The 11,602-nt window shown below is 37.9% G+C and overlaps 1 protein-coding gene across 1 annotated transcript in view; it reads right to left on the bottom strand.

Moving 5' to 3' along the window:
* Positions 1–326: 326 nt before the first annotated feature.
* Positions 327–11,602, bottom strand: part of RPRD1A (regulation of nuclear pre-mRNA domain containing 1A) — a 78,451-nt gene continuing 67,175 nt past the window's right edge. The window contains exon 7 of the mRNA XM_030810564.1: positions 327–3,795. Within this exon, the coding sequence (XP_030666424.1) occupies positions 3,646–3,795 (150 nt within the window). The 3' untranslated portion in view covers positions 327–3,645. The remainder of the gene's footprint in view (positions 3,796–11,602) is intronic.

The raw sequence follows: 11,602 nt of genomic DNA, 5'->3' as shown, positions 1-11,602 counted from the left end.
GGCTGCACATAAAATACACTAATGATAGCTAATGAGCTTAAAAAAAAAAAATCTCATAATATTTTAGTTTACAAATTTGTGTTGCACCACACTCAAAGCCGTCCTGGGTCACGTGTAGCCCACAGGTTGGACAAACTGGCTCTAAGTAATTCTGCTGCTCGCTCAAGTTTGGGAACTACTGGCCAAGTAAAGTAATCTCCTCCTTCAGCAGTCTCTCTACGATAACATCAGAATTATTTCCAGTACTTTGCTTCCCTCCCAGTCCATTAATCTTTCCCCTTCCCACCCCATATCCAATGAATCAGATTCATAAAATGACCTACACATTTCAAAAAGAACATAAAACTTTATTAAGAACATCTTATACTGTCATCAGATACAGCCAAAGAAAAACGGGTAAACAAACAGGGAAAGTTCATCTTCCCATGTGCTATTGCCACCTCAGAACAGACTTCTGTGTGGATGGCTGGAACAACAGTTGGCAACAAATGCTCTGTATAAATAATTCATTAAGTAACACAATGTTTCCTTTCTATACAGAGAAGAATTGGGCTTACATTTTAAGCTTTGATATAGTGCAACAACTATGAAACAAGACTACATCTTTAGGAGCTATTTCTTAATAGAATACAAAGCAGTTTAGTAGCTTTATGTTATTTCAGATAATGTAATTTTTTTAATGAAAAATTCAGAAAGGACATTCTAACTTTCCCAATTAGTTAATTTGTACTGTTTTTTCTCTCTAAAGATTTCTCAGAATCAGTTCAGTAACTATACTTTAAAAAGATGAGTTGCTCATCTACAGTGAATATTGACAACTTAGTTTTGTGATTTTGCAAATCAAGATGCCTGGGTCATCCCCACTTTTGCTGATTCTGAAAGATTTCTTATAGAAAAACCCTGATTCAGAGTGCATGTGAGAGGAGATACCAAAATAGCTGCATCTGGACAGGGAGGTTGGCTATTGAGCACAGCTGATTCTCTGATTCCTGGTTCCCCTCTATGGTCCTTTTACTTACTGTAGTGATGGAAGGAGAGAAGGAGCGCCCGGGAATCTGTTCAGATTGCCACTCCAGACAGCTCTCTGCACTGTATGTGGAGAAAAGAGTGATGGTATCCATTCAAACCATAGTAGCCCTATGGCACCATGCTTTTCTCTTGAGGGGCCAGACCAAACTGCACTCAAAGATGCATGATCTGCCTCAGGTACACAGTGGAGAAAATGCTCATGATTTACAATTTGGTATAAATACCCCCAACTAATCCCATTTCTTGAGAAAATGAAGTCTTCCTTTTAGGAAGAATGTTTGCTGCTAAGGCTTACCATGTTAATTATCACACGGCTGAAAAGATGACTACTAAATCAGACTGTATTGTCTGTGTTCAGTTAATAAGTTAACCAACAACTGAAGTTTGTGGAGGATTGGTCAAGGGGTGGGATTCAGGTTTTTGAGTACTATCACTTATCACAAATCTCATCAAGCTCTTTAAAAAAATAATGCATTTTTATCATAAATATTTAGAGCAGATACTGGCATTAAAATCAGTATCTAAGTCAGAAGTCTGTCTGAAATGGTGAAAATATTTCAACAAACTTCTAAAAGATTTCAAATCTTCCCAGGAGTACATAGTTTATAAATTAGTTTTAAATGGAAAAAAATATATATTTTGAATGGATAAATCACCACTTTAGCAGATCATAAATAAGGTCAAGATATTGAAAATAAGTTAACATACAAGTTTTTGCTTTCACATTAACAATAAAAACTAACTTACTTAGTATACTTCATAACATGTACAACCAGGTTTCATAATTGTGCATTTGTCACCTCCCCACTTGGCTGAATCTTTTTCTTCCATGTCCTACACCTAGGGACAGAGGTACACAGACATCCCAGGGTGTGAGTGTGGCTGCTGCATGCTGTGTCCTAGTTAGAGCAGTGTTACAAATGCTGGTCAGGATCTATGATTAGTAACCTGTGAACCACGTTACAAGTTAAGGACATTCATGATTAAGTGGATTCAGTTCCCAGGTGAGCTATCAGCAGTAGTGTTAGAGAACCTAACTACTATTCTTTCTGTGAGAAAATGCACCCCAAGTCCCAAAAGTTGACTAAAAAACTTTGGAATAAGCCATGTATTATTAGTAGTGCATGGATGAGCACTACTTATATGTGTCTCTGTTTTGGAGAGAGGTCAAATTGTTAAAAGAACTATTTGCAGAACTACTTGGCTATTAAAAATAAATGTCTGCCTTCTTCATATGTAATTCATTGTAACTATCATTTCTAATACTGAGAAAGAAACAATGAAGCCATTCAGACTAGAGAGACATAATTGGCTGTGGGATTTTCAAGATGTTTTATTGACTATCTAATTTGAATCTACTTACAAGGAGAAGAAAAATGTCTAGTATGTAAAGCAATGAATGAAAATAAATGTTTATCCTAAGTCATTATTGAGTACAAATCCACAGCTTAACAATGTGTTTTTAACAGCAGGAGAGCATGCAACTGCTCTAACACACAGGGTCAGAAATAAAAGGTAAAAGTACATTTGTTTTGTAACTGTAAATATGCAAATATAAAATTTACCATATCTACCCTGTAGTGTGGCACTGCTTAACTGCCAAATATACAGTCATTCAAAAACCTTAAGGAAACACTGAAAATGTCTCAGGCTACTTTACTGAACATTAATGAATATTGTGTTCTTGAGCTATTATTAGAGCTAAAAATATTATTTTTAAAGTTATATGAGTAAGGGAATAATAAAAGTATCATTGCATGTGTCTTTTAATCCCATAGATGGCTTTTTGTTAAAGGGATTAATTATGTTAAAAGGAAACTGATTTGACAAATAGAAACCAGTTCCAGAACCAAAGCTGTCCTCTTGGTAGAATGTCAAAATTTATATTATTTCCAAAGTATTTTCATTATTAATCTACTCAAATAATTATAAACAGTTTAATCAAGGGAGTCACTATTTAACACTTTTAAAATCTACACTGGCAGTTGGAATGGAACTTTTACAATGCTATTAAGGAACAGTTCTCTAGACTTTCATCTGCCCCTCAAAGTGACATCCATGTTTAATGTTAAATTACCGACCTCTAAGGAATCAAAGGCATGTAGAGACACAGAGTTGATATTTTGTTTGGGGAGAAGGGTAAAGATTATGTTGGAACATTTAGTCCCTTCCACGATCAAGTCCTAACTATACCATAATAAAGTCTCAATCAACTCCTAATTAGTTCTTCCCCGTCAGGAATTACACAGTATACAGTGATTAGATGCTGAAGAAAATAAATAAAAACAATTGAAAATACCTGAAGAAACAGAAACAAGGGATTTCTCACAAGGCCTTAGATTAAAAAAAAAAATTTACAAAAAGATCTTTTGAAAATAATCACTATTTGTGAGCTTATTAATACACACAAATCATCACTTTGTTCAAATTAAGTCATGTTAATTTACCAATAAAATAGTAAACAAACCAACATTTTAAACAATTTTATAAATTACTCGTTGTTCCTTTTGTTAGTGTTTCTTTCTCAACAATATACAAAAATAACACTACAGGACTATCCACCTAACCTGTCTCCATCTCCTGCAAAGTCCTGGGACCTGGAAAGAGGCTGGTCCATCAATCTTCACTGTAGATGTCTCCCGCAAAGGGCAGGTGCATGTGGCTGCCAGTGACATTGGGCAATCGAGATAAGTCTGGCAGGCTCTGGATCCGGGACCTGAGTTCTTTGCGCACCAGGGAAACTCTGGCTAGCTTGCGCTTGTACTCCTGTAACATCAAACCACTTTCATTAGCATTCAGGGACTGAAAGAACTTCCTAGTTAATAATGACCTACATAAAGCCAGGTACTATATATACTCAGTTAATGCCATATTTAAAAAGGTTATTCCAGTGTGAGTTTTCGCATCAAAAGATGAGCTTTGGAAATATATAACTAGTAAATTATTATTAAGAAAAACCACAATCTTTAGCTGTTGCTTCACACCAGTAGAAAGACTAACATTAATATGCTTAACCTCAGCATATAAGATGTTCAGGTATTCTTGAGTTTGGGCAAGAAAAATGACATATTTATTTTCACAAACCTTAACTAAAATTTGGCAAGAACATCTATGAAAACTCAGTGAGAATGGCCAGAGTCTGTGGTGTTTCAAGCAAGACTGCTCCCTTTCTGTGCCCTCCCATCTAAGCAAGGAGGGTCCACTCCAGACTGCTGCAGCCAAGAATACAGGATCACTCTCCCTGCAACTCCCAGTGGGAGGGCTTTATTCCCAGAAAGAGTGCCTCTCATCCTACCCCAGCTACCTGGTGCTGAAGCTAAGTCCTGAGATAGAGCAGGGAAGAGTCTGGGGAATCCCTCCTGCCCAGCCCCCACTCTTGGAAAAGAAGTTCTTTCTTATGCATGGAGGACTGCGAATACTTGGGCCCTGATAAGCCTCACCGCCAACTCACGAGGAGGTGGCTCCACAGCAGAAAAGGCAAGCCAAGACAACCTCAGGCTGCTGCACCCCTCCTTTTCTCCAAAAGCTCAGCACCCACAACAGGGCATCACTCAGAGAAAAGCTTCCCACTATACCCATCTCAGTTCCAGGGTCCTGACTCAGAGATTTGGTCTAAGGAAGTAGCAGGCAGTAAAATAGATATGTCCATGGCAATTCACTATTACCACAGTGCATGGCACAAAGCAGGCAGATTCATGCTCTTTCCAAATGTGGTCACAGGTAAGTCCTGAGAGGACCATCCTAGAGAGTGCATAGATGAAGAAACATGTAAGGAAGAAACCCAGCTAGGAGTTTACTGCAACTCTCCAGGAAAGAAAGGACCAGGGCCTGAACCGAACCAAACCAACAGTAGTAAGGACAGAGCAGTGTCCTTTATAAACTACATTATATGTAAATAATACCTTAATGTCAAAGACTAAAACAATGTTTAGAAAGAAAAATCAGCAGGAATTGGTTGTGGTTCTGCTGTGAGGAATAATGAGGGTTCAGGCTTCATAAGCAGGTAGATATCAGAGCTGTTATCTGAGATAGCAAAGAGAGAGGCACAAACTCCTTTGGAGAAGGATACAGAGTTCATTTTTAAGCATGTTAAGTGTGAGTTATCCATGGGATTTCTAGTAGGCACTTGGAAATGTGATTACAGTATTCTGAGCTACAAATAAAGATTTAGGCTTTATAACTGACAAATTCTAGCTAAAACCAAGAGAAGAGTATGAGCCACTTAGGTTTATACAAATAACCTACAACGTTTCTCAATCATTTTACCCCTCCCTTCTCTACTCTTCTGCACATCTACCATGAGCCAAGATTTCATCAAACTTTATTTTGTGGTTTTAGTAAAAATATACATATAATGAATCTATCTGATTTTCTATCTTTTCCATCATACCATACTACCTCCCATGATTCTAATGTGTCCACCCAAAAGATGGCATGACCCTCCTCCCTCTCCTGGTTAAGAATCACAGTACACACAGGAAGGAAGGGAAGTGAGCTAATAGCAAAATGCAGAAATGTCACCAATGTTGAAAAGGATCATGAAAAGAGCAGTTAAAAAGTAGTAGATACCAGGATACAGAAGTGAGCATGTATTTGGAAAGTTTCCCACTTTTTTCTTATGAAAATACTGGCTTGCTGAACAATACCACTCACATCCATGATCTGAATAACTCAGTAATTATCCTTAACTAAGACTATCTGCTCTCCGATTTTTTTTCTTTTCTTTTTTTTTTTTTTTTTGAGACAGAGTTTCGCTTTTGTTGCCCAGGCTGGAGTGCAATGGTGCCATCTCAGCTCACCACAACCTTCACCTCCTGGGTTCAAGTGATTCTCCTGCCTCGGCCTCCCGAGTTTAGCTGGGATTACAGGCATGTGTCACCACATCCCACTAATTTTTTTGTATTTTTAGTAGAGATGGGGTTTCTCCATATTGGTCAGGCTGGTCTCGAATTCCTGACCTCAGGAGACCCACCTGCCTTGGCCTCCCAAAGTGCTGGGATTACAGGCATGAGCCACTGTGCCCGGCCTGCTCTCCAAGTTCTTATAAAAGATGCAACAATAAATTCATTATAATTTGATATTTGAAAAAGGTTCACCTGCAGCATTTCATATCTGAAAAGTTTCCCACTTCTTAAGTGTGGGCTGTATGTGATGACTGACTTCCAAAGAGTACAGTATGAAAAGAAGGGAAAGCTTTACAGAGGAGAGACCTGACAAACAATACCTAAGCCATGTGATAAAGGTCCTATCAACACTATCACTCAGGTTGACAGTATTTCCTTTGACATGAGATGAAAATGGCATTCTCCCTCTATAGTCTTCCTCCCTGAAACATATGACTCCACTTTAGCTGTGAGAAAAACATCAGAAAATCCCAACTGAGGGACGTGACCAGTAGTGCTGAAAACTATCAAGGTCATCAGACAAGGAAAGTCAGAGGAACTGTCACACCCAAGAGAAGCAGAACAACCAAATCTAATGTGATACTCTGGATGGGATCCTGGAACAGAAAAAAGGACATTAGGTAAAAATTCAGAAAATCTGAATAAAGTGTGGCCTTTAGTCAATGTGTCAATATTGGTTCACTACTTATGACAAATGTATCATACTAATGTAAGATGTTACAACAGGGGAAATTGGATGTCAAGTGTATGAGAATTAAATACCTAGGAATCCAACTTACAAGGGATGTGAAGGACCTCTTCAAGGAGAACTACAAACCACTGCTCAATGAAATAAAAGAGGATACAAACAAATGGAAGAACATTCCATGCTCATGGGTTGGAAGAATCAATATTGTGAAAATGGCTATACTGCCCAAGGTAATTTATAGACTCAATGCCATCCCCATCAAGCTACCAATGACTTTCTTCATAGAATTGGAAAAAACTTTAAAGTTCATATGGAACCAAAAAAGAGCCCACATTGCCAAGTCAATCCTAAGCCAAAAGAACAAAGCTGGAGGCATCACACTACCTGACTTCAAACTATACTACAAGGCTACAGTAACCAAAACAGCATGGTACTGGTACCAAAACAGAGATATACATCAATGGAACAGAACAGAGCCCTCAGAAATAATGCCACATATCTACAACTATCTGATCTTTGACAAACCTGACAAAAACAAGCAATGGGATAAGGATTCCCTATTTAATAAATGGTGCTGGGAAAACTGGCTAGCCATATGTAGAAAGCTGAAACTGGATCCCTTCGTTACACCTTATACAAAAATTAATTCAAGATGGATTAAGGACTTACATGTTAGACCTAAAACCATAAAAACCCTAGAAGAAAACCTAGGCAATACCATTCAGGACATAGGCATGGGCAAGGACTTCATGTCTAAAACACCAAAAGCAATGGCAACAAAAGCCAAAATTGACAAATGGGAACTAATTAAACTAAAGAGCTTCTGCACAGCAAAAGAAACTACCATCAGAATGAACAGGCAACCTACAAAATGGGAGAAAATTTTCGCAACCTACTCATCTAACAAAGGGCTAATATCCAGAATCTACAATGAACTCAAACAAATTTACAAGAAAAAAACAAACAACCCCATCAAAAAGTGGGCAAAGGACATGAACAGACACTTCTCAAAAGAAGACATTTATGCAGCCAAAACACACATGAAAAAATGTTCATCATCACTGGCCATCAGAGAAACGCAAATCAAAACCACAATGAGATACCATCTCACACCAGTTAGAATGGCCATCATTTAAAAGTCAGGAAACAACAGGTGCTGGAGAGGATGTGGAGAAATAGGAACACTTTTACACTGCTGGTGGGACTGTAAACTAGTTCGACCATTGTGGAAGTCAGTGTGGCGATTCCTCAGGGATCTAGAACTAGAAATACCATTTGACCCAGCCATCCCATTACTGGGTATATACCCAAAGGATTATAAATCATGCTGCTATAAAGACACATGCACACGTATGTTTATTGTGGCACTATTCACAACAGCAAAGACTTGGAACCAACCTAAATGTCCAACAACGACAGACTGGATTAAGAAAATGTGGCACATATACACCACGGAATACTATGCAGCCATAAAAAATGATGAGTTCATGTCCTTTGTAGGGACATGGATGAAACTGGAAACCATCATTCTCAGTAAACTATCACAAGGACAAAAAACCAAACACCGCATGTTCTCACTCATAGGTGGGAATTGAACAAAGAACACATGGACACAGGAAGGGGAACATCACACTCCGGGGACTGTTGTGGGGTGGGGGGAAGCAGGAGGGACAGCATTAGGAGATATACCTAATGCTAAATGACGAGTTAATGGGTGCAGCACACCAACATGGCACATGTATACATATGTAACAAACCTGCACATTGTGCACATGTACCCTAAAACTTAAAGTATAATAATAATAATAATAATAATAATAATAATAAAATTTTCTATACTCTCTTCATAGATTTTTGGTAAACTAAAATTATTCTAAAATTAAAACTTTTTTTAAAAACAAAGTCTGATGGACATATTAAACATTTTCCCAGATTATCAAAGCTGTTTTGCATAATTCTTAATCTTCACAAAAATGCTAAAACACGGGCATCATTATTCCCGTTCCATAGATAAGAAAACTGAGGCTTTAAAAACTGAAGATAACACGCTGGTTTCCCTTCAGATAATATAAATCTTTCAACTTTTACTAAAAACTGAACATAAACTGCTCAAGGTTCATTAACACCAGGCACCATGTAACATAATTGATTTTGATACATCAAAATTGATGAATAAATTAATAGATCTTAGTTCTTTCTGGTCAAATGATACAACATTTGCTATTCAAAAAGATACAACCAAAAACATTTTGAGATGTTTTGCAGAATAGCAGTTGTATTGTCCACACTGATGCAACTTGGTTAAAAATACTGGCCAGGCACAGTGGATCACACCTATAATCCCAGCATTTTGAGGCCGAAGTGGGTGGAATGCTTGAGCTCAGGAGTTTGAGACCAGCCTGGGCAATACGGTGAAACTTTTTGTCTCTACAAAAAGTACAAAACTTATCTAGACATGGGTGGCATACACCTGTAGTCCCAACTACACGGGAGGCTAACGTGGAAGTCACCTGGGCCTAGGAGGTCGAGGCTGCAATAAGCCATGATTGTGCCATTGCGCTCCAGCCTAGGTAACAGAGTGAGAGCCTGTCTCAAAAAAAAAAAAAAAACTATCTGTAATTTAAGATTACAAATAATATATGGCCACTACAGCAAATATAATAAAGCTATTTTAAACTATATATAATTTTTATGATATTAAGCCCAATATGAACAAAATTGCCTTAAAGCCAAATACAGTACAAATTCCTATTCAGAATCTTTTGTTCAAGTTTTTCCTCCTTTACCTGTCTAGGATTCCAATTTCTTTCCATACTTCCAAGTGCCAGCTGAAATCTCAGACTCTACACTGAACCTTCCCCAATGACTTTTCTCATATCTAAACTTTCACTACTATTTTCTGACCACGTAACAATGTATTGCTTTAACATCCTACTGACCATTCACATATCACATATATAGAATGCACTTTTTTAAAAAACTGATGAATGAAATGTCAAAAAAGAGGGAAAAAAATTCTATCATTCATAACATTCATAAGCTAAACATTCAACATCCAACATTCATAAGCAACTTCTTTATATTGACTTAGCTACATGCTTTTAAAAATTATTTTTGGAAAGCAGAGAATGTAAATAAAATGAATGTAACTGAGTATCTATTCTACTACAAATAAGATCAGCAAAGAAAACCAACTTTGCACCTTTTTCCTCTACTACAAATTTTGCTCTTCTTTCTATCTTACCCATCTTTAGTCAAAAGCTACTTAAAGTTTTTAAATTGGGGCACAACATAAAACTCATAACTATTAAGTAGATACTTCACTTAGTATATATGTGTACCGTATATATGTATAACCAACACCTAGATCAAGATATAAGCTTTTTCAGAACCCCAGAAATTTTCCTCATACCACCTCTCCCAACTTTTAATCACTATTTTCCAAACTTCAATTAGTTAACTACCATCCTTCATAACGTTCTTTACCACGACTCACTTACACTATTATTTACATAATATTTAAATCAACTCATTTTTTAACATCTTCATTCTAAGAAATAATATCCATGCAATCACAGGTTTGTTGTGCTCATTTTGGTTTTGATTCATACATCAAAATAAACGTAACTGGGGCCGGGCGCAGTGGCTCACGCCTGTAATCCCAGCACTTTGGGAGGCCAAGGCGGGCGGATCACCTGAGGTCACGAGTTCAAGACCAGCCTGGACAACATGGTGAAACCCCGTTTCTACTAAAAATACAAAAATTAGCTGGGTGTGGTGGCAGGCACCTGTAATCCCAGCTACTTGGGAGGCTGAGGCAGAAGAACCACTTGAACCTGGGAGACAGAGGTTGCAGTGAGCTGAGATTGCACCATTGCACTCAAGCATGGGCAACAAGAGCGAAACTGTCTCAAAAAATAAAAAAAAATAAACGCAACTATTAAAATAAATGTTCTCAGGTGGCACCATGGCATGGGTGCGTTTGGGAACCAATGCTTTACCTCATTCTTCTTACTCTGTTGACCGAAGCCACTTTACTTCTTCCCCTCTGTTTTCCTCATTCAACAAGGCCCACCTTTCTGTCCTTAATTTACCCTTTACTTGCCACCAGTATCATCACTACAACCCTAAAGCTTATCATCTCAGACATAAGCAACCCTCATGTCAGTTTCTGCAGTTCCAGCTTCATACCAAGGCTCAATTCCACTGATCATATACAAGCCCCTCCACTCTTCCAAAATTTTGCCCACCTGTCATAATCCAGGCAAATTTTCACTTTGCCTAAAACTCTTTCCCTGTTCTTACCATCCTTACTCTAAGCTCCTAGCTGAAACTATCTCTGCACTGTTTGGTTGTAATACATGTAAGTCTCTGTCTTGTCTTTCCCAGCGCAGAAGCCTTCTTTACACTGCTATAATACTTCAACACTAGTGAACTAGGAGGTGTGACTTGCCTTGTGTGCACTGCAAGTGGACTACAGCTTCTTGAAATCTGAACCACCATTACAGATTTCTTTACAGCTAATACTAAGTATATATTGAGGATCCAAATTTTATATATTTTTAAAGTCCTACATTAAAACCAAACACTGCCATGGAATCTTTTCTGACTCTGGCCTCAAGCTAACTTCCTATGATATGCTACTACATGAGTTATTTCTGAATTACTACTTGATTGTTTTCTAATTTCATACCCATAATTAGGAGAAAACACACTTTATATCTACATTACTTGCAGTGTCCAGCAGGGGACTGAGTATTAACAGTACGCCCCAGTCAACGCTCCATGAAGTCAGATCTGGATGGAGTACTGTTTCCTCAATCTACTACCCATGTAACCCTGGGCAAGGGCTCCCAAAGATTATCTAATTAAGTCTCAGATGCCTCCTTCATAAAATAAGGGTACTATTTTACAGTGCTGTGTGGCCAAACTGATGTGGAAGTTTTCAAATTAGGAAGTGCTATATAATTGTGGTTATCAT

The sequence above is a fragment of the Nomascus leucogenys genome, chromosome 4 (assembly GCF_006542625.1).
Source record: "Nomascus leucogenys isolate Asia chromosome 4, Asia_NLE_v1, whole genome shotgun sequence".
NCBI classification, from domain to species: domain Eukaryota; kingdom Metazoa; phylum Chordata; class Mammalia; order Primates; family Hylobatidae; genus Nomascus; species Nomascus leucogenys.
Note: the sequence above shows the minus strand (reverse complement) of the source record. Positions and strands in the feature narration are given on the sequence as shown.